Source organism: Hippopotamus amphibius, chromosome 5 (assembly GCF_030028045.1).
Source record: "Hippopotamus amphibius kiboko isolate mHipAmp2 chromosome 5, mHipAmp2.hap2, whole genome shotgun sequence".
NCBI classification, from domain to species: Eukaryota; Metazoa; Chordata; class Mammalia; order Artiodactyla; family Hippopotamidae; genus Hippopotamus; species Hippopotamus amphibius.
Genome location: NC_080190.1, coordinates 40,295,442 through 40,322,814, shown reverse-complemented (window position 1 = coordinate 40,322,814; position 27,373 = coordinate 40,295,442). Strand labels below are relative to the sequence as shown.

Below are 27,373 nucleotides of genomic sequence, written 5' to 3'. Positions count from 1 at the left end.
AAAGGCCAAGGAACAGTTTGAGACACACCAGACTTACCAGAAGTCTTCCAACAACGAGGCTTTTAGAGAAACATCACAGGTGATCATTTCATCTCAATTGCTAGAGCTGAGATCTAGGGATCATGGAAATAGTTTAAGCATGAAGAATGCTCAAAAATTGAGCATTCTTTTATTACTTTTACACACTGGTCAACAGATATGTACACCAGTGTGTAAAAGTAATAAAATAATGTGACAGCCAACATGTGAACATTACCATGCCAGACACTATGCTAAGTGCCCTACACGCATCATCCCATTACACACCCTATAAGATGAGTGGCCACTGTCACTCCATCTTATAAATGAGGAACTGAGGCTCAAATAAGTTAGGTAACTAGTCCAAGGATAACACAGTTAATTAATGGGGAGCCTGGATTTAAACTCAGGCAGTCTAACTCTAGTTACCTTTAACTGTTACCCAAAATGAAATACCTTAGAACCTAGAATCTAATGCATGTCAAAAGCTCATGTCAAATATATGTCTATAGCAGAAGGATATATTATATAACACTAAACATTCTTTAAAATCATATAATAAAGCTTCCTCAATTACTTTAAGACATTAAGATGCCTAGATGAGTCAAGTGTTGTTGGCTTTAGTGTATTTCTCTAACTTCATTTGATGATTAAAACTGTGATAAATTTAACAATTACTACTATTGGGTTTTCTGAATTTAAAAGAAGATAAAAATAAGGGACATGAAGAGAGATATATCACCCCTATTTTTGATCAATATGCCATCTGAATAAAATTAAATGACTACTGAAATTCATATCAAAACAAAATAATGATACTAGAATATGTTATAAATGTTACACAACAAGATGAAAACAGTCCAAGGGCAAATTTTATAAACCAAAACAACCCCAGAAAATTTTACATAACTGAAAAAGACAAAGGAGTAAGTAGAGAAAATTCAATTAAGAGGGACCTCTTTATTACATATTTATAAAATAACAGTATAATAGTTATTACAAATGGAGACAAAATATTTTATTTTTGGTATCTTGTGTTTTGCATTCAATTTTTCAACCATCTTCACAATTTTTCAAAACTTGAAGCTCTACTCCACCTACCATTCAAAGAACAAATGGAGAACAAACTATCCAATGAATTCTAGTGAGACTATCAAAGAAATTAATCCAATAACGTTAATAAAGATTGAGAGTTTTCAAAGAAATACAATAAAAACAAAAATTCAGAAGGCACCTCAAGATTGTATTGTGCCATTTCCCTCATGCTGTATGTTTAAGTGCGTATAACAGAATTCTGGTTAATGAAACTTTGGACAAAGAAAGTGTCATATTTGTGCACATAGCATCAAATGACTACAAATACAATATGGGGATTCTGATGTGTATATCTGTACTAAATAGGGCATAATTTATAATATGCTAAGAAAACAAAAATTAAAATTACAACATGGATGTTTTTTGCACATTTAGTAACAGCTAGTTGTTTTAAACTATCATTTCATTTTTGATGACCAAATTATATTTGACCATAATTAAAGAACACACATAATTTTAAAATAATATTAAAAAACCATGGTTTCAACAGAACTGTTACATTAAATGAAGAAAGGAAAGCCATATACATGGATTGAATGGTACTGAGGTTTTTCAAAGACATTCTTCTGAAAGGCTTTCAGTCCACCTTTACATATATCAATTTAAAAAATGTCACTCCTCAGTGTGCTTGCAGAAAGAGGTGAAATCAGTGTTGATCACACAAATGGCTGACAACCATTCAATGCTGATCACTGAACAAGTATTTTATCCATTATCCTGACAACCATAATTGAGCCACATATAAGCTTCTGATGTGGCTGACTCCAACTATTCAACTGAGGAGAAACACTCAACTTAAAGAAAAAAAGACAAACTAAAACAAGTGACAACTAGAAATGGCTGAATCATTGTACCTCTTAGACACAACCATTAATCTTAGTTTTGCTATATGCTATTTGGTACTTTTTGATTCAGTAGTTGGGGTTAAAAAAAAGTTTCTGTATTCAAACCTATCTACAGAATGTCAATATAAAATGTGTGAATATATACATTTAATATACACGCACATGTGCGCACACACATATACACACATACACACACTCTCACATATCTAGAAACCAGCACTTAACCACATCCCCAATTCTCACTGACTTGGTAAATCATTTGTTACTTTAAAACCAGCTTAGACACTATAAGGCTGCAATATATGGCTAAAGAGGTCAAACAGAAGCACCCACACTCAGGCTGATTAAATTGTTCCTCCTCATGATTTTTCACAAGTAGTAATACCATTTATATAACAACTATATCTCAATAACTTAGAAATCAGAGTATAAAACCAGTGTCATGAACATATAACTCCCTCACTATTTAAAGAACACTCCTCCTTCCGTTCTATTTCCACAAATGATAAGAGGGCACACCAAACTAGGTCACGTTGAACTGTACAAATGATCTTTACTCTTAATCTAAACAAACGTGTGTTAAAACATTCTGAAATGCTGCATCTTTTGATTTCTTCATCTTTTCAATTGCCCGATGCAGGTCCTGTTGTTGCACAGGTCGAATTTCATCTTCATCATGGCTAAAATGTAAAAAAAAACCCACCAGATATTCAAATAACTTCAGAATACATCTCCCTAAAATATTTTACCAAGATTAAAAAATGAAGTCTTTTACCCATCTAAGACCCCAAAGACAACCACAATTAACAGCTTCACGTGAATCCTTCCAAGAAATTAATCTATGCATACACATGTCTAAAGAGATTTTTAAAAAGCACAGACCAGCAAGAGGTAGGAAGCTAAAATGGCTGGCTATAAACATTATAGCTTGGTAACTAAAATCAAATACTTCACACTAAGAATATAAAGGTGTGAAAGTTGGTCTAAATGGGATTATATTCTAATCAAGGAATCAAAAGTTATTTCCATGAAACCTGGAATTAAAAAATAGCAGTCTTAGGTATATAATATTTATGCATGTGTTTAGCTTTTGATGAACTGAAAATAAAATTCATTGCTATTAATAAAAACCAGCTACTCTAAGTCCTCCCCCATCACCAAGCCAATATATAATGTCTCCTTTGTAATTTATGAACACTTAAGGAAAAAAATTCAGGGAAAAAGTATGATAATCTAAGTCCATTACCCAGATTTTGCATATTGAAATATAATATTTTCAGGGCTTTTTAAGGACAGCAGAAAAACAGAATTTTCATTAATATAATTTAAGTAAAATTTATTTATAGCTTTTTTTTTTCCTCCTCTTATATACAAGAATAAAAACCTTCAGAAGGTAGATTCTTGCCTACAGAGGTCAAAAGTATTCCCAATTTTAGTGCTAGAGTAGCTGGATTAATCTGGCAACAAATAAATGGAGTGACCCTCTCCACGAAGGGGCCCAAGGGAATACTAAAGATAGGTCCAGAACCAGTGCAGGCACAGCTACAAGTTAACAGGGTAGCTTTCATGTAAAACCAACCTATACCAAGACAAACCTTCTTGGCAAAGCTTGCTACGCAATACAATGCAATTAAACACATAAATAAAACAGGCCAATCCAGGTCACTTGGAGTGAAAGCCTCAGGGGATGAAGAAGGACGACTGAGAAATAATGGAGCAAGAGGTAGAGAACTCAAAAGACACAAGCCCCCAAAGTACAGTGGTTTGCTAAAGAGTCATGTTAGAAGGTTGATATTCTGAACAGGGGTTTAGAAATACAGTGTTATACTGGTTCAGGGCAAGTGGCCTTATGGGAAACACAGGACACTGGTTCATCAGGGCTTAATTATTCCAGTTCACTAATACAGCTAGTACAAAATTGGTTTCTCAAGCTCAAAATACTTGGAAACTGGTTTCAAGGAAAGTTTGCTGCAGTGACACAACTTTTTTTTTTTTAGTAAATACACTATTAACAAGTTGAAGTCTAGTTCATAGCAATGTCCCCATAAATGTGACATTTCTGGAACACAAGGCACTTATTTCCATATAAAATGAAATGTAAAAATTGAAAATACAAAAGCAATCCAGGGATACCAGAACAGCTGTTTTCCTGGTAGAGATGGGTAAGCCTAAGTTTCTGTCAGCTTTCTGTAACCCAGTTCATGGATTTTCAGTAGAAATTCAGCTTTTACTTCTTTCTCTTCATTTCAGATGCTCCCCCAAATTACCCTCCCTTGAACATTCATTTCCAGAATTCTCCTTCAGAAAAAAGTCAATAAAGTTAGGGGAATTTTGAATTCCAATTTACCTTTTTATTCCATAAGCAGAGTTGGTATTATAAAGCAAGATAAAGAAACTAACCTAAAAGCTCTAAAGGGGTTTGACAAATATTAAGAGATCAACTCTAAATACACATACCTTTCTTCCGATGTAGAATTAACATACTCCCTGACACAGAGGAGGGCAGCATCTCGACACATCTCTTTTAAGTCGCTGCCTGAAAACCCATCAGTTTCCTGGGCAACTTCTAGCAGGTCCACATGCCTATCCACCTTAAACAAATATAAAACATGCTTAAAAAACAAATGTAAAATACATTGCAAAAGATATAATCCAAATACTCTTCTTAGAATTAAAGAAAGTTAAGCATATTGGAACAGCATGGGAAGAGAATTATTAGAAAGTATTTTCAGTTTCCAGAAGTTTTCTTTTTTTTTTAACCATAAAAGCTTAAAACTTGAAATCTAATTTTCAGTAATTGTCATTATGACCACAACAGAAATAAATCTCACTAGATGTATCACAGAGTGATGGGGAAGCCTAGGCATTCAAATACTGTTGGACTGACTTTGGTGCCTCTTAGGAAGGTCCCATGTTGACACTTTTTTATAATATGGTCAACATACTTGGCAAATAGCTTGGATCATTAAGTCCTGAGTCTGTTACAAAAATCATAGTCCACTGAAATATTCTAACCTTCATTTTAACTGTAATGCTTTGGTATTCTACTACCTCAACACTAATTCAGCACCTACGGTTTTGCTCCCCAACCTAAGCTTATATAGTTAAGCCAAATAAGTGATTCTCCTGGGCACATAACAGACTTGGGATACTTAGGCTTATATGTAGATTAAGAAGAGAAAGTGAGAAAAAAAATTAGTTATAGTAACTATCATGTATTAAATGATTCTTATGTGTCATTTGCTGTATTAAGTACTTTACATGGATTACTCTCATTTAATCCTGTCAGGAAAGTATTCTCATTTTTGTTTGCAGGTAATAGTAAAACCTGCAGAGGTTAAATACATTGCCCAAGGCTACACCACTGCCAGAGCCAGGATTTGAACACAATGCAGTAAAGATCCAGCTGTATTTTTTCCCCCTATATAGCTAACCATTTGTCTTAACATTTACTTTCCCCAAGCTGACTGGAAATGCCATCTTCATTTGTTACTAAATTCCCATTCGTCTTTGTGGAAGACCTAGTGTAAGTAAGAAGAGCAACTCTACACAAGGACAAGAGACTTGGAGGTAAGACGACATTGGATCTACCATTAACTCTGCACTGTGACTTCACATGACAGTGTTCTCAATCCTAAATGTAGAGGTTAAATAAAGAGAAATCACATATTCTTTGATAAAAAGAAAACTGCAGCTAGAAGGCAGGTGTGGAGCAAGCAAGGAGAATGGTAAACAACATACAGATAAATCTAAATAAGCTTTAATATATAAACAAAAATAATCATCATTTAATTTGGGGTAGAGAACTAAGTAGCACTAAAAGAGAATGTTTAACTTCCAAATGACTAGAGGAAGATGGAAAAAGGAATGAAGAACACAAGAGCAACACTAAAGAACAAAGGACTGGGGGAGGTAGGGGAACTGGAGGGGGAGAGGGGAAAGTGTGGGCAGGGTGAGAGTGGGGGAGTCCAGGGAGAAAACAGAAGCATAATACATGGAAAGCACTAAAATAAAAAAGAACAAATGCAAATTTATCAGTAATCACCACAAAGGCAAAAAGAAATCATTACATAATGATAAAAAATAATTCACCAGAAAAATATAACAAATGGACAAATCCACAACAATACCAGGTGATCTGTAACAACACTGGGGGTATCAGACAATAAGTTCCTAGGGCTAGTTATAGTCTGTGACCTAACGCACAAACATAAAACCTGACAAACTGATTATAGGAATTCTGCATAATTTGGATATTAGTCCTCTGTTGGCTGCAGGGTTGCAAATGTTTTCCCAGTGGCCTGTTCTTGCACTTTGTTCACTGCATCTTGTCATACTTCGAGAAGCCTTAAGTCTGATTACAGTCAGAATCTTTCTCTGTAGTTTAAACTTTTGGAACTCTTCTTACACGTGTACGTAAGAAATCAGACATATACAAGAATCTCATTTCTCTATAGCTTGTAACAGTGAAAGAGAAAAAAATAACCTACATCTGTACCCGTATTATGTATCTGTCCACACAAATTTATGGAACTGATACACCCTAACAGTTCTCTACAGCAGGCTGCCAATGATAGTGCGGGGTGGGGGAGGGGTAGGTATGAAGCAAAATATATTAAGATCACCTTTTAAATCTAGGTGCAAGATTTACAGTTATCTGTGTACATGTGTAAAATAAAAGACCTTCTAAGTTATTCTCCAAGATGTTAAAAATTAGTCCTCCTCCCTCAAACAATCAACACCTCCACCTCTACCTTTGCCCTCTCCTTTCTTGGGCCACACTATGTTGCAGCCACTCACAAATCTTGTGCATGACAGGGTGATAAAGTCACAAAAGATGAATAAAACTAGTATAAGAGAAGAATAGAAAATTCCAGTCATTGGGAGAGAAAGATTAGTAAACAGAGGCAGCATTCCATAATGGTTAAGAGAAAGACTACAATCACTTTGCTATGTAAACCTCAGTAACTTATGACATAACTTCTCTGGATTTCAGTTTCCAGAGAAGTGTAAAACAGTACTAATATGTACTGCTTAGATGAACTGAGGATTAAATAAAACAATGTGCATCTCACCACAATACTTGGCACACAGCAAGCACTCTAAAAGTAGCCCTTTTCATGTTAAGATAATGGCTCTAGATAAACCATGAAGTAATGAGAATTATTTTTATTAGCCAAGTATGAAGGCAATTCCCAAGTTTAAAAAAAAAGGTTTTGAGTACTGGGAGCAAAACAGGAATAAATTAACTAACGTCAAAAATAGCCTGAAAGAATACCACTTATTTGTGTGCAATTATTCACTGTATCTGCCATTGACTGTACACTGCATGGTAATCACAGCATTTTACATATATCATTTAATTTAAATTCTCAAATCGACTCTCTGAGATTGCTGGCATTATCTCTAATTTCCAAGTGAGAAAATGAGGGACAGAGATGCTAACAATATTTGCTCCAGATCACACAGTAGGAAATGGTCAAGCAGAGTGAGATCCTCAGGTCTGTCTCCTAAACCCATGCTTGTTAATTATTCGTGCTGTTACAGAAAATATATAAATTCAGGTTAGTCTGTATAGGGAGGGAAAAAAACCATCCTCACTGTGCGTCAGACATGATGCTTGATTAGGTATAAAGGTTATTAGTTCTAATTCTTTCATACTTAAAACGTTAAGCCAAAACCAATATACTATCTTCTTTAAATAAGTGAGTTGTGTTAAGGGTCTATCAATAAAGAATTGTGAAAGACTGCAAAACAACATCATTTCAGAAGCTTCATTCTTTTCTACAGAGAAGAAAAAACTCAAAATAAAAAGTCTAGTCGTCTGTTTGCATCAAAAACTCTAATTCTGCTCAAGAATGTATAAGCATGATAGTGCTCCTCTTATTAAGTAAATGTGTGTGTTACTGATTTGAGGCATCTTTTAACATTAATTTCTTTTGTATTCTATTGAAGTAACAATATGCCTCCAGCATATAAACACCAGCTAGTAGGAAATCAGACATTCCCATGTCAGCAATTATCCAGAGAGCACTCATATTCTGTCTGCATCATAAAACTGATTAGACTAATCCTCTATACTTTCATAAATAAGAAACAGAATTCTAAAAATTCCCTGTACCAATGACAAATGTAATTCTAAAAGAATCTCCAAAGATACCACTGTTAAAAAAAAGCAGAACACTAAAATCAAAGTTTAAATTAGACATAATGAGTAGTGTCTTAAGTTCAAATGATAAAATTCAATAGCCTGTGTAAAGTATGGCTCTCATATGAGACAAGAGCTTACATCTCATCATTTACATTCATCATCTATATATCAATCACCTATATCACCTATATTTACATTGGACCACATATATGGGGTTTAAAAATATTAACTTCCTGCCACATATCATTAAAAACTTTAATTGCAGTCCCTCCCATAAGGAAGCACACAGGAGGCTACTAGATAGCTTCCTCCACAAGAGGGCAGACAGCAGTATCAAGCAGTATCAGCAGTATTTCGTCTTGCGGAACTGAAAATCACAGCCACAGAAAGATAGAGAAAATGAAAAAGCAGAGGACTTTGTACCAGATGAAGGGACAGGATAAAAACCCAGAAAAACAACTAAATGAAGAGGAGACAGGCACCCTTACAGAGAAAGAATTCAGAATAATGATGGTGAAGATGATCCAGGACTTTGAAAAAAGACTGGAGGTAAAGATCGAAAAGTTTACCAAAGACCTAAAAGAATTAAAGAGCAAACAAACAGAGATATGCAACACAATAACTGAAATGAAAAATACACTAGAAGGAACCAACAGCAGATTAACTGAGGCAGAAGGGCAAATAAGTGACCTGGAAGACAGAATGGTGATCATCACTGATGCAGAAAAGAATAAAGAAAAAAGAATGAGAAGAACTGAAGTCAGCCTAAGAGACCTCTGGGACAATGTTAAACGCACCAACATTCACATTATAGGGGTCCCAGAAGGAGAAGAGAGAGAGAAAGGACCTGAGAAAATACTGGAAGAGATTATAGCTGAAAACTTCCCTAACATGGGAAAGGAAATAGCTACCCAAGTCCAGGAAGCACAGAGAGTCCCAGGCAGGATAAATCCAAGGAGAAACATGCCAAGACATATAGTAGTCAAGTTGACAAAAATGAAAGACAGAGAAATGTTATTAAAAGCAACAAGGGAAAAATGACAAATAACATACAAGGGAACTCCCATAAGGGTAACAGCTGATTTCTCAGTAGAAACTCTGCAAGCCAGAAGGGAGTGGCATGATATATTTCAAGTGATGAAAGGGAAGAACCTACAACCAAGAATACTCTACCCAGCAAGGATCTCATTCAGATTTGATGGAGAAATCAAAAGCTTTCCAGACAAGCAACAGCTAAGAGAATTCAGCACCACCAAACCAGCCCTACAACAAATGCTAAAGGAACTTCTCTAAGCAGAAAACATAAGAGAAGAAAACGACCTACAAAAACAAAAACAAAACAATTAAGAAAATGGTAATAGGAACATACATATCTACAATTACCCTGAATGTAAATGGACTAAATGCACCAACCAGAAGACACAGACTGGCTGAATGGATACAAAAAGAAGACCCATATATATGCTGTCTCCAAGAGACCCACTTCAGACCTAGGGACACATACAGACGGAAAGTGAGGGGATAGAAAAAGATATTCCATGCAAATGAAAATCAAAAGAAAGCTGGAGTAGCAATAGTCACATCAGATAAAATAGACTTTAAAATAAAAAATGTTACAAGAGACAAGAAAGGACATTACATAAAGATCAGGGGATCAAACCAAGAAGAGGAGATAACAATTATAAATATATATGCACCCAATATAGGAGCACCTCAATACATAAGGCAAATGCTAACAACTATGAAAGAGGAAATGCAAGGCAGAAATAGAGACACAGGTGTAGAGAACACACACATGGACACCAAGTGGGGAAAGCGGAGAGGGTTGGGGGGGAATGATTTGGGAGACTGGGACACCAAATTGTACACTCTAAATATATGCTGTTTATTGTCTGTTAACTGTATCTCAATAAAAGTTCTTAAAAAAAAAAAACTTTAATTGCATAACTGTAATAGTTAACTTGAAGTCTCTGCAAAATTGTTCACAACTACCTTCTAATGCCTGTTAAATTTCTAGCCACACCATAACCACTCTAATTCAAAAGAACTTGTGAAATCATTTAATCCCCTTTGTTTTCTTCTCTGTTCATCAATGCCTATCCTTGTCAAAGGTTGACCAATGAAGCCTGTTTCATCTAAACAGTACTACAACTACACAATGTCTTTCTGAAAGCAGTAAGCAAATATTTGATTAAAAGGCAAAATGTAATTTGTTGATTTCTCAATCATCTAGGACAGGAGTTCCTTAGCCAGAATATATGAAAGGTTTTAGGAATTTCCCTGAAACTGTACAAAACATTTCATGTACACATGCAGTTTTTAAAGGAAAGACTACATAGCTTTATCTCTTTATTAAAGGGCTCTATGATCCCCAAAATGGTTAGTAACCAATGATCTAATCTCTGTAATTTGTTAAACCCTTTAAACTTTAGCAAAAAGCATTTTAAAGAAATAAATGAACAGAACACCACTGAAAGATACAGGACTTGAACAACCAGAAAGACATAAATGAGTCTGGGGAGAAAGAGTCAACATCAAAAAGATCTTAATTCTCTTAAATGATGATTCACCAAAAAAAAAACACTGGTGTTTGTTTTTTTCTTGAATAAGACAAATTAATTTAAAATTCATATAGAAAAAAGAGCATACCAAAAAACTGTGGGCTGGGGGACAACAACAGGTATCTGTCTAGCCCTGCTTGATATTAATTAAGAGTGTGGTGCTGGTGAATAAACACAGAAAAGACCAATGACCTGAATTCAAAGTCCAGAAACAGCCAATACATACGAGAATTTAGTATATGATAAAGGTGGCATCTCTAATGAGGAAAAGATGGACTATTCAAAAAAATGGTGTTGGGACAACTGGGTATCCATTTGGAAAAACAAAAGCAAGTTCAATTCACAGCACACATCATATACCTGGATAAATACCAATGAGAGCAGAGATTTAAATGTAAAACATAAAACCATAAAGGATGTCCAGATATTATGTATCTCCTTATGAAAGAATATAATTCTGCCCAAGAAGTTAGTCCTCTCTCCAACTGAACCTAATCTCATCCAGTCTCTTGATCCAACTATCAATTTTAGAGGAATTACTGCTCCTTGTATAATCAGCAAAATTCAGGCTATGGAAAAACTTGGACAAACCCAACCTGGATTTTTCAACAAATAAATTGAAAAGGGAAGAGGGAAAGGACAAGAGAGATGAAGGGAGAATCTACAGTCTACAGATTAAAAGAGATTTAAAATCTGAAATAATTGCAAATTACAAACTTTATATGGATCCTGAGTCAAACAAATATATAGTTAAAAAAAAAGACATTTATGAGACAGAAATTTGAACAGACTAGATATTCAATGATAGTAACTATTTTATGTCATTTTTTGGGTTAGGTATAATAATGATAATGTTAGGTTAAATAAAGAAAAGAATCCTTCCTTTAGAACAATAACTAAAATATTTACAGATGAGATATGAAGGGAAAACATAAGACGTAAGGAAGTAGACAGGGTTATGGATGAAGCAGAATCAGCCACGGGATGAGAGTGATTCAAGGAAGGATGAAAACCATTGACATACAAGTATGCCTCACTACGGGAAGCTAGCAGGGTTCTTAATTTGGATAGCAAATTCAAATAGTGAGTTTAGGTATGAAGTTAATGATAGTGAGGAATACTATCTTACTTTTTAAAAAAATAAATTGATTGATTGATTGATTGACTGGCTGTGCTGGGTCTTTGTTGCTGCATGCAGGCTTTCTCTAGTTGCGGCGAGCAGGGGCTACTCTCTGTTGTGATGCGTGGGCTCCTCATTGCCGTAGCTTCTCTTGTTGCAGAGCACAGGCTCTAGGCATGTGGGCTTCAGCAGTTGTGGCACACAGGCTCAATAGCTGCGGCACACGGGCTTAGTTGCTCCAAGGCATGTGGGATATTCCTGGAGCAGGGATTGAACCCGTGCGTCCTGTACTGGCAGGCAGATTCTTAACCACTGCACCACCTAGGAAGCCCTCATGTTATTAAAACATACTTGGTTATCGAGTTTTGGAAAAACAAGTACCAAGAGTTGGTGAATACGGAAACTTCCTTTACAAACATGTAGTGGAAAAGGACTTTTAAATTCAGATCAAAACTCAGAAGCCATAAAGGGGGAAAAAAATCCAGTAAAATCAAAAGACAGATGGGGAAAAAATATTTTCAAATCAGATAAATAAAGGGCAACTCTCCCTAATACATTGGAGTTCCTACAAATCTATAAGAAAAAGAACATTGTGGAGAAAAAAGATGGCGGCAAAGTAGAGGGGCGTGGAATGCATCCCTCTCCACAGATGCATTGGGAATGCACTGAAGGACGCAATAATTCCCACAGAGAACCAGCTGAACACCAGCAGGTGACCTTGGACACCAGAAAGGATCACAAGGAGCCCGACATAACCGGTAGGGAGGCATCTACGAGGGCTCAAAGAGGGTGAAGCGGCGGAGCTGTGGCAGACGGGAGGGAGTGAGAAACATATGGAGGGTCTGCACCGCGGCTCAGCGAACCCGGACCGAGATGTCGATTCACAGCTGAACAGAGGGTCTGGGAGCGGGAGCGTGGGAACTGGAGAGCTGGTTCAGGGTGAGAAACATTGTTGCCAGTAAGGTGAGGGACCAAGAGGACAGGAGGGAAGAGGTCCGCGGCGAGGAGTGCCTGCCCCTGAGAGCTGCCCGGCCATGATGGCGGCTGGATGCTGCAGGCTCAGGGGCGGGGGGAGGAGCCGCAGGCATAGCCCCTCCCTTTTGGCGCCTCTGCAACAGGCAGCGGAGAGACACCCTGTGGGCCACCTAAGGTGCTCAGGGATAACAAGTACCCTCAGGCCCTCGGGCGGGGCTACCGAAAACCCCTTGGAACGCCAGCAGCAGGGAGGCTGCTGAGAAGAAACAAAACAAAACAAAACAAAACAAAACCCAAGAGAGGCCCAACTCTGAGACCTTCTGTTTACACCTGAGCCACCCACGTCCCTCTGCCACAGGCACCTCCAAGCCCAACTGAAACAACAGTGCGCCACTGCTCACAAACTCCCAGGGAAAGCAGTCACTATTGTACCCTCTCCTTCCCCACACACCCACGCTTACAGACGAACAATAAAGAAAGCTCTGCTGGTCACAGAATAATGCAAAAAAACCCAAGGCGAGTAAAAGGACACTTACAGCTGAGACTCTAAGGAAACAGAAATATTAGTATCAATCCTATTGAACTGGACCATTCAGGTATCAGTTCTGGATTTTTTTTTCCTTTATTAATTATGATCTTAGTCCTAAGGGATCTGCAAGTTTTATAACATAATTTTTTTAATGCTATTTTTTATTCTGTTTTTATTTTTTTGCCTTTTTATATACTTCTATTTCTAGCTAAGTTTTTGGTAGTACGGACAATATCTCTCATACTTTCCTTTCATCCCTATCTTTTATACATTTCTCTTCCTTTCTATTTGCATATTTCCAATCACACTACGCTCTTCTGTTCCCCTTTCTTCCAGCCATTTTAAGTTTATTTTATCTTAACATACTTATAAGCAACACTATCGATCTGCTCAGACTCCTTGCTCTATTCTCCAGATGACGCACCACCTTGGTATTTAATATTAGGTTTTTGTCTTTATCTTAGTTCTTAGTACAATTGTCTAATTTCATTCTGAGAATCTCCATTCTGTCTGGTGGTACTCTAGCTCTTTTCTATATTTGATTCTAGCTTACAAAATCTCCCTGGATTAGTGTTTGTATGTGTAAGGTGTTATTTGTTTGGTAGTTTGCTTTTGCTTTTCTGATTTGTTCTGTTTCAGTTGTCAATTTCTGTTGGGTTTCTCTTTGAATATCTGATAGCATACTGGGGTTCTGTCAGGTCTTTTCAGAGCCTTATGTCCTAATGGATTCAGTAATTGTGTGCCTTATACATGTTTGTGTTTCCTAGACTTAATATTTGTTTAACCCAATACTCGGATTTTAGTCTGAGGCTTGGATAGTCTTCTATAAACACCTCTATGGCCAGGACAAGCAACCCCAAAAGTCTGGACAACCATGAAGAAACAAAGAAACACCATGCAGGCAAAGGAGCAGGAAAAAAACCCACAAGACCAAAGAAATGAGGAGGAAATAGGAAAAATGCCTGAAAAAGAATTCAGAGTAATGATAGTAAAAATGATACAAAATCTCGATAACAAAACAGAGAAAGTACAAGAAACAGTTCATAAGAACTCAGAAAAACAAACAGCAATGTATAACAAAATAACTGAAATTAAAAATACTCTAGATGCTATAAGCAGCAGAATGACTGAGGCAGAAGAACAAATAAGTGAGCTGAAAGATAGAATGGGGGAAATAACTGCCACAGAGCAGGAAAAAGAAAAAAGAATAAAAAGAATAGAAGATAGTCTCAGAGACCTCAGTAATAACATTAAGCATACCAACATTCGAATTATAGGCATCCCTGAAGAAGAAGAAAAAAAGAAAGGGTCTGAGAAAATATTTGAAGAGGTTATAGTGGAAAACTTCCCCAACATGGGAAAGGAAATAATTAACCAAGTCCAAGAAGCACAGAGAGTCCCATACAGAATAAACCCAAGGAGAAATACACCAAGACACATATTAATCAAACTAATGAAAATTAAACACAAAGAAAAAATATTAAAAGTAGCAAGAGAAAAGCAACAAATAACATATAAGGGAAAACTCATAAGGATAACAGCTGACCTTTCTACAGAAACTCTGCAGGCCAGAAGGGAATGGCAGGATATACTGAAAGTCCTGAAAGAGAGAAACCTACAGCCAAGAATACTCTACCCAGCAAGAATCTCATTCAGATTTGAGGGAGAAATCAAAAGCTTTCCAGACAAGCAAAAGTTAAGAGAATTCAGCACCACCAAACCAGCCTTACAACAAGTGTTAAAGGAACTTCTCTAAGTAGGAAACACAAAAGAAGGAAAACACCTACACATAGAAACCCAAAACAATTAAGAAAATGGTAATTGGAACACACATGTCAATAATCACTTTAAATGTAAATGGATTAAATGCTCCAACCAAAAGACACAAACTGGCTGAATGGATACAAAAACAAGACCCTTCTACATGCTGCCTACAAGAAATCCACTTCAGACCAAGGGATACATATAGACTGAAAGTAAAGGGATGGAAAAAGATATTCCATGCAAATGGAAGTCAAAAGAAAGCTGCAGTAGCAATACTCATATCAGACAAATTAGACTTGAAAGTAAAGACTATTACAAGAGACAAGGAAGGACACTACATAATGATTAAGGGATCCATTCAAGAAGAACAGATCATAATGGTAAATATCTATGCCCCCAACATAGGAGCACCTCAATACATAAGGCAAATGCTAACAGCTATAAAAAGAGACATCCACAGTAACACAATAATAGTGGGAGACTTGAACACCTCACTTACATCAATGGACAGATCATCCAAACAGAAAATCAATAAAGACACACAAGCTTTAAATGACACATCAGACCATCTCGACTTAATTGATATTTATAGGACATTCCATCCAAAAACGACAGAATACACTTTCTTCTCAAGTGCACATGGAACACTTTCCAGGATAGATCACATCTTGGGTCACAAATCAAACCTCAGCAAATTCAAGAAAACTGAAATCATATCAAGCATCTTCTCAGACCACAGTGCCATGAGACTAGATATCAACTACAGGAAAAAAACTGCAAAATATACAAACACATGGAGGCTAAACAATTCACCATTAAACAACCAAGAAATCATTAAAGAAATAAAAGAGGAAACCAAAAAATATCTAGAAACAAACGACAATGAAAACACAACAACCCAAAACCTATGGGACGCAGCAAAAGCAGTTCTAAGAAGGAAGTTTATAGCAATACAGTCCTACCTTAAGAAACAAGAAAATTATCAAATAAACAACCTAACCTTACACCTCAAACAATTCGAAAAAGAATAAAGGAACCCCAAAGTGAGCAGCAGGAAAGAAATCATAAAGATCAGAGCAGAAATAAATGAAAAAGAAAGGAAGAAAGCAATAGCAAAAATTAATAAAACTAAAAGCTGGTTCTTTGAGAAGATTAACAAAATTGATAAACCATTAGCCAGACTCATCAAGAAAAATCAAGAAAAAAAGGGAGAAGATGCAAATCAACAGAATTAGAAATGAAAAAGGAGAAGTAACAACGGATACCTCAGAAATAGAAAAGATCGTGAGAGACTACTACAAGCAACTATATGCCAATCAATTGGATAACCTGGAAGAAATGGATACATTCTTAGAAAAATACAATCTTCCAAGACTGAACCAGGAAGAAATAGAAACTATGAACAGACCAATCACAAGTACAGAAATTGAGGCAGTGATTAAAAATCTCCCAACACACAAAAGCCCAGGATCAGATGGATTCACAGGTGAATTCTATCAAACATTTAGAGAAGAGCTAACACCTATCCTTCTCAAACTCTTCCAAAATATAGCAGAAGGCAGAACACTCCCAAACTCATTCTACGAGGCCATCATCACCCTGATACCAAAACCAGGCAAAGATGTCACAAAAAAAGAAAATTACAGGCCAATATCACTGATGAATATAGGTGCAAAAATCCTCAACAAAATACTAGCTAACAGACTGCAACAGCACATTAAAAACATCATACACCATAATCAAGTGGGGTTTATCCCTGGGATGCAAGGATTCTTCAATATACGCAAATCAATCAACGTGATACATCATATCAACAAATTGAAGGATAAAAACCATATGATCATCTCAATAGATGCACAAAAAGCTTTTGACAAAGTTCAATATCCATTTATGATAAAAGCTCTCCAGAAAATGGGCACAGAAGGAAATTATCTCAACATAATAAAAGCCATATATGAGAAACCAAAAGCCAACATCGTTCTCAATGGGGAAAAACTGGAAGAATTCCCTCTAAGAACAGGAACAAGACAAGGGTGTCCACTCTCACCATTATTATTCAACATAGTTTTGGAAGTTTTAGCTATAGCAAACAGAGAAGAAAATGAAATAAAAGGAATACAAACTGGAAAAGAAGAAGTCAAATTGTCACTCTTTGCAGATGACATGATATTATATATAGAAAACCCTAAAGACTCTACCAGAAAACTGCTAACACTAATTGATGAGTTTAGTAAAGTAGCTGGATACAAAATTAATGCACAGAAATCTCTTGCATTCCTGTACATTAACAATGGAAGAGCAGAAAGAGAAATTAAGGAATCTCTCCCATTCACCGTTGCAACAAAAAGAATAAAATACCTAGGAATAAACCTGCCTAAGGAGGCGAAAGATCTGTATGCAGAAAACTTTAAGACATTGATGAAAGAAATCAAAGACGACACAAACAGATGGAGGGACATACCATGTTCCTGGATTGGAAGAATCAACATCGTGAAAATGACTGTACTACCCAAAGCAATTTACAGATTCAATGCAATCCCCATCAAATTACCAATGGCATTTTTCACAGAACTAGAGCAAGAAATCTTATGATTTGTATGGAAACACAAAAGACCCCGGATAGCCAAAGCAATCTTGAGAAGGAAAAATGGAGTTGGAGGAATCAGGCTTCCTGACTTCAAACTATACTACAAGGCCATAGTGATCAAGACAGTATGGTACTGGCACAAAAATAGAAAGGAAGACCAATGGAATAGAATAGAGAACTCAGAAGTAAGCCGAAACACATAGAGGCACCTTATCTTTGACAAAGGAGGCAAGAATATACAATGGAAAAAAGACAGCCTCTTCAATAAGTGGTGCTGGGAAAATTGGACAGCAACATGGAAAAGAATGAAATTAGAACACTTCCTAACACCATACCCAAAAAGAAACTCCAAATGGATTAAAGACGTACATGTAAGGCCAGACACTATAAAACACCTAGAGTAAAACATAGGCAGAACACTCGATGACATACATCAAAGCAAGATCCTTTTTGACCCACCTCCTAGAATCATGGAAATAAAATCAAGAATAAACAAATGGGACCTCATGAAACTTAAAAGCTTTTGCACAGCAAAAGAAACCATAAACAAGACTAGAAGGCAATCCTCAGAGTGGGAAAAAATAGTTGCCTATGAAACAATGGACAAAGGATTAACCTCCAAAATATACAAGCAGCTCATGCAGCTTAATACCAAAAAAGCAAATAACCCAATCCACAAATGGGCGGAAGACCTAAATAGACATTTCTCCAAAGAAGACATATAGATGGCCAACAAACACATGAAAAGATGCTCAACATCACTCATCATCAGAGAAATGCAAGTCAAAGCCACAATGAGGTATCACCTCACACCAGTCAGAATGGCCATCATCACAAAATCTGGAAACAACAAATGTTGGAGAGGGTGTGGAGAAAAGGGAACTCTCCTGCACTGTTGGTGGGAATGTAAGTTGGTACAGCCACTATGGAAAACAGTTTGGAGGTTCCTTAAAAAACTACAAATAGAACTACCATGTGATCCAGTAATCCCACTACTGGGCATATACCCAAGGAAAACCATAATCCCAAAAGAAACATGTACCATAATGTTCACTACAGCACTATTTACAATAGCCAGGACATGGAAGCAAGCGAAATGCCCATCAACAAATGTATGGATGAAGAAGATGTGGCATATATATACAATGGAATATTACTCAGCTATAAAAAGGGATGAGATGGAGCTATATGTAATGAGGTGGATAGACCTAGAGTCTGTCATACAGAGTGAAGTAAGTCAGAAAGAGAAAAGACAAATATTGTATGCTAACTCACATATATGGAATCTAAAAATGGTACTGATGAACTCAGTGACAAGAACAAGGACGCAGATGCAGAGAATGGACTGGAGAACTCGAGGTTTGGGGGGAGGCGGGGGGTGAAGGGGAAGCTGAGACAAAGCGAGAGAGTAGCACAGACATATATATACTACCAACTGTAAAATAGATGGCCGGTGGGAAGTTGTTGTATAACAAAGGGAGTTCAACTCGAGGATGGAAGATGCCTTAGAGGACTGGGATGGGGAGGGTGGGGGGGACTCAAGGGAAGGTGTGGGCGGGAGTCGAGGGAGGGTGGGGGGGAGTCGAGGGAGGGAGGGAATACGGGGATATGTGTATAAAAACAAATGATTGAACTTAGTGTACCCCGCAAAAAATAATAAATAAATAAATAAAATTTTTTTTAAAAAAGAAAAAGAATATTGCAACAGAAAAATAGGCAGAGAATATGAACAGGTATTTCACACACAGACACAAAATAATAATAATTCAAGAAGCTCTCAAACATATACTGCTCATTTCATCCCTAAATGTAAATTAAAAGTATAATGAGATACCATTTTCTAACTATCATATTGGCACAAAGTTTCATAATATTCTGTTGGCAAGGCTATAGGGCAAGAGGCACTCTAATACTGCTGGTATAAAAGTAAATCAGCATTAACAATTTTGCAAGTACAACCAAAATTATAAATATCATACCCTTTGATCTAGCAATTTTTCTTCTGAAAAATTCACCCTACTAATATTCCTGGCACAAGTGTAAAATGACGTATGTACAAAGTTATTCAATGTAGCATTTTTACAATAGTCAAAAACTGAAATCAACCCAAATGTCCTTCAATGTGGCACTGATTAAGTTCTGCTATATCCATAGAATGGAATCCTATGTGGTGGAAAAGAAAAGAAAAAAGAGAAAACAGAAAGAGGAAACCACATGCTAATATGGAATCTCAAAGGTAAGTAAAAAGAGAACATTGTATATGGTTTATTAACATGGTTTATGTAGGAAAGGAGAGAGGAGTAACATTATATTCTAATTTGCTTGTATAAGAATAATGCCATCTAAAAGGATACAGAAGAAATATAAGGGAGAAATGAGACTTTTCCTTGTATACCATTAAATATATACATTTTAATTTTTGAAATGTGAAAATACCCATTTTTAAAAACCTTAAACACAAATTACTGAAGATTTTGATTATCATACCTTCTTAACTCTAAATTCCAACTTCAAAAATATTACAATTAAATAACACCCCCCGTTACTTCCCTGCAAAAACAAATGTATCTTATATAACTGGAAACCAGTTTGAAAAATATCAAAGAGGATTTTAATTTGTAGATATGAAAACATAGCTTTTAAAAAAGCAAACTACCTTGAATTAGTTCAAATGTGTCATAATAATTTACATGAGCAGCCAAGAGCTTTACAGTAATTTACAAGTTCAAAGCTACATTATTCCCAGGTTCCTTTTTCATTTCCCTAAAATGATTTTATGAACATAATTTTTTTATATTTATAGGATGGGGGAAAATTGTAATTTTCTACTTACATTTTCATTTTTCAAGATGAGTTTCAGAATTGCTTCTCTTTGTTTTAGAGCCTAAAACCACGATAATTTCCAGTTAGCATTAAAAAAAAAAAAAAAAGATCAACTAATTCTCGTGATATTTCTTCCTTTCCTTGTAAACTACCTGACAATACCTATAAGAAATGACAGAAACTCTGACAGGTCATGGAAACATTTGACTAAAGCAAGGTCTAGATTCTAGACTCTGGAGTAATCATTTGTGGTGGTCTTACTGAACTGTATATTCTTATTCTGAATCCCCAGTGCCTAGCATAATATCTGGTAAATAACATGCCCTTAAATGTTTCTTGAGTAAGTAAATTCCTATGATTACCAATGTCTTTTCTCTACAGCTCTGTAAATCTCCTTTTCTTCATTTAGGAAACTTCTGAAAACTCACTGCCATAAAATTTTTAACCGGTAACTGGAGGAGATGGCAACAATACCTGCTCAGTTCTTCTATTCAACATATAACTTCCAAGCCCACTAATTTATATTAGTGAATTTTACTTAGTGTTGATAACATATTTGTTTAAATGCTTGTATACTTCCTCCCAGTGATGCTTCATATTACTATTCTAGAGAGTAGAAGCTTTCATAGAATACCTTACATATAAAGTAAATATGAATGCTTTTAAAGATTATTATGGCTGAATTCATCCCTACTGCCACAACCACTGAAAAAAACAGAGCTGGTTACAATGAGAATCAAATTAAATGACCTGAAGAACAAAACCAAACTCTACTGTTTCTGTAATTCAAATGTGTTAAGTATGAAGGTTAACTTGGTACGTTATAGTGAAAAGTACTTTTTGTTAATAAGCATTTAACTTGGAAAGGAGTTTTAAGGTAAGGTTAATCATATACTTTGATATCACAGTTATGCAATAAAGAAAAAAAGTAACCCTATAAAGTGTGTTTATGTGTGTTCACTAAAAACAGAATGAAAAGGGGGATTAAAAAATCCCAGTTTCTATATTATCAGTACACAAATTTATGCAAAATTTGACAAAATCTTTTACAACCCATTTAAAATTCACACAATAAATATATTAAATTTTCAACTTTAGTAAATGCTACTTTCCATGCTATTGTACCCTATGTTCTATTCTGCTGTACATCAAAACCCTTTGTCTGCTATTAGACAATTAGCAGAGATTGTATCAATATAATCTTTACCTTCAGAACCACTGAAGTAAACTAATTATCTCTAAAAATATTCTGATGTCTTGGTAACAAAATAAGATCAAATATCTTGTATGAAGCCAAAGTTCATCTAAACTTTCAGCCTTTCCAGCTTCATCCCCACCTACTTTCCTTGGTGCTCCCTAACTGAACTATCCCCAGAAGTCACAATTAAATATGTGTGTCCACACCTCCCTGACTTTGTTCATTCTGGTAGAAAAGCATTTCCCTGCTTCACTTGACTGTCAAATTCCTACCATCCTTCATCCTTTAAGGCCCAGCAGTTTCTGTAAGTTTCACTAACTCCTCAGACAGAATTATTAGTTTTCATCACCATCTCAGGTCCTTGCAGCTCTTTAAACATACCTTTGTAAAGTACATTTTACATTTTTTTTTTTGGCCACGTGCTGCACGGCATGTGGGATCTTAGTTTCCCGACCAAGGATCGAACCTGAGCTCCCTGCATGGGAAACACGGAGTCTTAACCACTGGACTGCCAGGAAGTCCCGATTTACATTATTTATTTTTGTGTCTGGCTCCCCTGCAATACACAGTTCTTTTAGGACAGGGACCACGTTCTATTCATCAGAGCCTAGTAGATGTCTGACACATATTAATACTCAACAAATATTAATCATACTAAGTAAATTTTCTAGTCTTCTATATCACATTAAAAAATCTCTTCATTGAATTATTGGGTAAATTTTCTAATAGACTGCCTAAGTAAATGCATACCCTCAGAGGAATCACAGGTTTCAGCTATAACAGTCGATCACAGTAATTTTACAGAGGCCACAACCACCAATTTCAGGAAACCATGTTTACTGCCACAAACCATTAAGCTGAAGAGTATAAAATGGGGCAAATATTTTTCAGCCAGAGATTTTAAATTTAAAAGGAGTGACAGTGAAAGTTCTTCTACATAGCAATACATGTAACATGCTGATTGCATGGTGCATATAGTCTATTACTAACTGTTTTTTCTCCTTTACTCTGAAAACAGACAAAATTCAAGACTTGGGGATTTTGTGAAAAAAGTATCAATTTATAATCCTCTACCTGAGGGTACTTTTAACTAGCAAAAAAGAATGCTAGAAGATATTGCTGGTTCAACACCACCCTCACAACTGCATTCTTAGGTTAAAGCGTAATATCATAGCTACTGGTCAATCATTAATCCTGTCAGAGGAAAGCACTGATTACAACTGTGAGTATTTAATCAAATAAACACCAGGTGTTCTTCCTATCAGGCCTTCTGAACAGAACAATTTAACCCCAAAACCCCTAATTTCGTCCTATCCTAAATCCAAACTATAATTTACATTTTCTTATGTATCTTCCTTAGATAATCTGCTACATTCTAAAGAAAATCACTGAAGTGTCTAGGCAAACTTGAGATAATTATATACTTTGAAGAGAAGCAAATAACATTGATTTTAGGAAAGAAACACAGAAGAGACAAAAGGAGTGGAAAGGACAAAAGTAATTATGGGGATTCTTGCCCCATTCCTTTCCTGTCATAAATAATGTCTTATTTTTAACCATTCCCTTTTTGAAATCACAAAGACCTGTAAAAAAGTGAATATTTAACAGTTCATAATATCAATCAAATCCACCTACAGGCTGGTTGATATGAAATCTTGTAGGCATTCTTCTCATTATAGCTGAGTCAAGATCCTGAGGACGATTAGTAGCTCCCATCACTATGACCTAAATATATAGAGAAAAAGGTATTAAATATATCAGTAATACTCCTTTTAGGCTGTTATTACTAGGGCTTAGAAGATATAGAAAATTAAGTGGGGTTTAAACTAAATCTTCTATAGGAAATCTGATTGTAATCCAGTATTACTCAAATATTTATAGATACACATGAGAGTTAATCCTAAACAGATCAAATGACAGCAAAGCTGGTAAGACTGATGCATTTCACCAGACTTCTAGTAACTAAAATAATACATTATGCAGCTACTGAAGAATTATACAAATTTTTAAAAACCTACTATATTTTGCAAAATATGGTTACTCAATGGCTACTGAAAGCTATTTATGTTACAGCTTGGGAGTATATATGAGGGGAATACTTCAAATCCTTTAACAATATTAAGGAGAGAATCATTTCCCCTACCAGACTCTGAGGATTCTGGTAATAGTAATAGATACAATGTATTTTTTCCTCTAGATTTCACATCATCATTTCATGGCACTATCAGCACTGCAGGTGATATCTTCTCAATGCTAACAAAACCTCAAGCAATCCAACTTTAAACAAGGGCAACAGAATAAAAGCAGACATCAAAATGCTGGGTAGAATATTAAAGAAAAGAAAAAAAAAATTGCTGGTGCTCCTTGTCAGCCTCTGGGTCTACACCACTTATTTATAAAGGATGTAGAGATGAAAAATCAATACAAATAAAGAGAAAGATATACAAAACAATTTAAGCTCTAAAGGGCTGCGATATATTATTGTTGATATTTCTGTACATCACAATAAGCATACATCTGCTATCCAAAATGAAATTTACTGGTAGTCTAATGAAATCTTTTATTTCAGTCTAAGAGGTCTTAGATTTCTGAAATAATCTGAAACCTAACTCCAGGACATGTTAAAAAATCCACTAAACCTTATATTCTACTACTACTTTTTTTTCAAGGCTGCTCCATGCAGCATGTGGGATCTTAGTTCCCCGACCAGGGATTGAACCCATGCTTCCTGCAATGGGAGCATAGAGTCCCAACCACTGGACTGCCAGGGAAGTTACTTATATTCTACTACTCTTTACATTTAATGTTGCTCAACAGCCAAATCACTTTCAATGAACTGTGAGAGGCTGCCACCTAGAGGGAAAAAAATAAAAATACAAATTTGAGAAATACTTCCATAACATAATGCCACTTTATATTTGGATCAAGTGGTCCTAAAGTTAAAATACTGATGCTCTTACCTGTTTTTCTTTACTGACTTTCTACAACTCTATAGAATTAATAAGGAAAATTTCTACCAAATGTAAAACAAAAAAGTCTTTAAAAGTGATCAAATGAATTAACTGTATAAGATAAAGGATGATAACTACATTTTGAGATAGAGTGTTCATTAGGTGTTAAAAGAGAGATTCAAAGTGATATGGAAACTTGTTGAAAACATATTTTGCAGAGAATCACAAAAAGCATTGTGGTTGAGGCAGTACCCAAAAAAAAAAAACTAAAAAGGGGGCTGTACTTTGAGAAACATTCTAGGTAAACAGTCTAAAACAAAACAAAAACCCACTATGAAAGATGAAACGCTAAAATCAGGATCAAGGAATCCAGATAAATCTAGCATAACATGGTCTTACTAATCTATCTGAGGTGATAACAGATATTCATGATGAAAAAGCAAAGCAAGAGTGATTGACATCACTTAAAGAGGTAAATTTTAAGGAGTGATTTTAAGGGGTAAAAAAAGATAACCTTTACACATACGAGGATTATATTAAAACTTCTGTAAATTCTACAGTGTGGATAATTTTTGACTCACCCTCGTATATTAACTCTAGTGCAAATAAGCTAAAATTAAAAATGGGAAGCAACCATAATTTTTAAGTATTTATGTAGCAAAATTAATGCATCTTTTAGGTATTAGGGAAGACGTCTAAAAATCTTTAAAATAAAATATTAAGATAAATTTTTAATCATTTCACATTTAAAACAATCAGATCTAAGTATATGCCTCAAAAGCTGAACTATGTCAATGAATAACCTAAAAATAATGTTAGCTTTTACGTTTCATGTCTCTCAAGATGAAGCATATATCATCAACTAACTTGGATTTCCAGTAGTACTAACAGGTTTAATTGGGCCATTCAACTATTTTTGTTTCCTATGTGACAAGGAAACAAAGGAAGTAAACTGGGCTCCATCCATAGTCATGGAATAGACAATTTTAGAGAAAAGCGAACTGGTTCCTATTAAAGAAGATGTCTAAAACTATCATTCAAATTAGTAATAACTACTTTAATCCCCTCAACACACAAAAAAGTTAAAAGCAACATCTTTATTTTCTTCCTCAAAAGTTTGTCATAATAAAACAGTAAATACTATTAGTGTAATAAGGAATTATGGTTCTAAAAATTAAATTTTAATTTGCTATATCAGAACCACACTGTGGGACTCTGGATGAAGTGGCTGTGGAGTATACTTCATCCAAATTATTTTATTACATTATCATCATTTCCTTGGTTTTAAAACTATACTCTAAGATACAATATTAAATTATCAATATTTTTCTCTTACCTGGGCTTACTATTCAATTCTCTGCATACTTTAAATACTTAGAAGAATAATTAGTTTTTGGAAAACTGCAAACTAATCTCATTGAATTGTCTTCTCATAACCAATTCTTAATAAAAACTGTTTTATTAATTCACCTAAATTTATGTTGTGCTTTCTTCTCTAACCACCCAACAAACACTAAAGGCGATTTTCCTTCAAAATTTCATAAAGGTGATGTAAAAGGAGGACATAGGGCTTCATTTTCTTCTTGAGAATTAGGTGTCTCAGGGCTTTTGATTTACAGTAATGTGGTGGACAAAGGAGATCCTCAAACTCTCTGGCTACAAAACGTGTAAAAATAATAAAGTATTAAAAAAAATCTCAAATTAATCAACAAATCTGAAGAAATTAAGCTGAAGCCAGCAGCAAAGCCTACACATGATGGAGGTAAGCAAGCGTAGAAGTGGACCACATTCCATATGGATATGTACAGATTTTAAAGAGTGGGGTGTGTGTTGGACATCTTACAGGCCAGAGGGCCTGATAAGCCCCATAAAGTTGGGACTCATGAAGTACTATGGCCTGAGAAAAGTGGTGAAGTATTAGAAAACCTATTTAGCAGAGTCAAGCCCTGGTTCTTGGAAAGATATATAAATACACAGTAAATCTCTGAGATTGCATGGCTCATGGCCAGCTAACATGGATCTTGAACCTGCATTTACCTGTCTTTGGAAAAAAACATGGCAGAGACAAATACAAAATCCTCTTAGAACAGCAAACCATCAACATAGATACCAAAAATCCACACACAAAGTTTTACCAAATATGATTTTTCCCATGAAATCACAAAACACACAAGGAACTAACCACCCTAAACTCAAATGACAGATGTATAAGACGTACAAATACTTCTAGGTTAGAATTACTGAATATGGACTATGTTACAGGCACTTTACTCATATTAAATCCTTAAAACCCTACAACAGTTCTGAGGTGAATACTATCCTTTGCTTTCTATAGATATTACTCCCTCTATTCAGACACAGAGTGATTATATAATCTGGCCAAGGTCACAAAGCTAATTAATGCCAGGGTTCTGCTTTTCTCATCCAACTAGCAAGAGACCATCAAAACTGACCTGGCAGACCTGGAAAAGAGTCTAAAAGAATTTCTATAATTGAAAAATACAGTAACTGCAATAATAAGCTCAATGAAAATGTTACATAGCTGAAGGAATCCAAAAGAAGCCAGAATTATTGAATTAGAAGAGGTAAAAAAATTACCCAGAATATAACACAGAGACAGAAAATATGAAAGAGAAATTAAAGACACATGGAATATAAATAAGGTATGTCCAAATGGCTTTTAATAAGAAGAGCACAAGAAAAATGGAAAAGAAAAAATACTTGAAGAACTAATGGTTGAATTTTTAGAAGTGATT

The 27,373-nt window shown here is 35.5% G+C and overlaps 1 protein-coding gene across 2 annotated transcripts in view; it reads right to left on the bottom strand.

The window, feature by feature from the left end:
* Positions 1–958: 958 nt before the first annotated feature.
* The window catches only part of ATAD1 (ATPase family AAA domain containing 1), a 55,093-nt gene continuing 28,678 nt past the window's right edge, over positions 959–27,373 (bottom strand). Inside the window, exons 7-10 of one of the 2 annotated variants that reach the window (XM_057737472.1) lie at positions 23,302–23,391; positions 20,479–20,529; positions 4,416–4,549; positions 959–2,638 (exon numbers count right to left, since the gene is read on the bottom strand). In XM_057737472.1, the coding sequence (XP_057593455.1) occupies positions 2,518–2,638; positions 4,416–4,549; positions 20,479–20,529; positions 23,302–23,391 (396 nt within the window). In that variant the 3' untranslated portion in view covers positions 959–2,517. The remainder of the gene's footprint in view (positions 2,639–4,415; positions 4,550–20,478; positions 20,530–23,301; positions 23,392–27,373) is intronic. The other variant, XM_057737473.1, reaches the window with a different exon arrangement.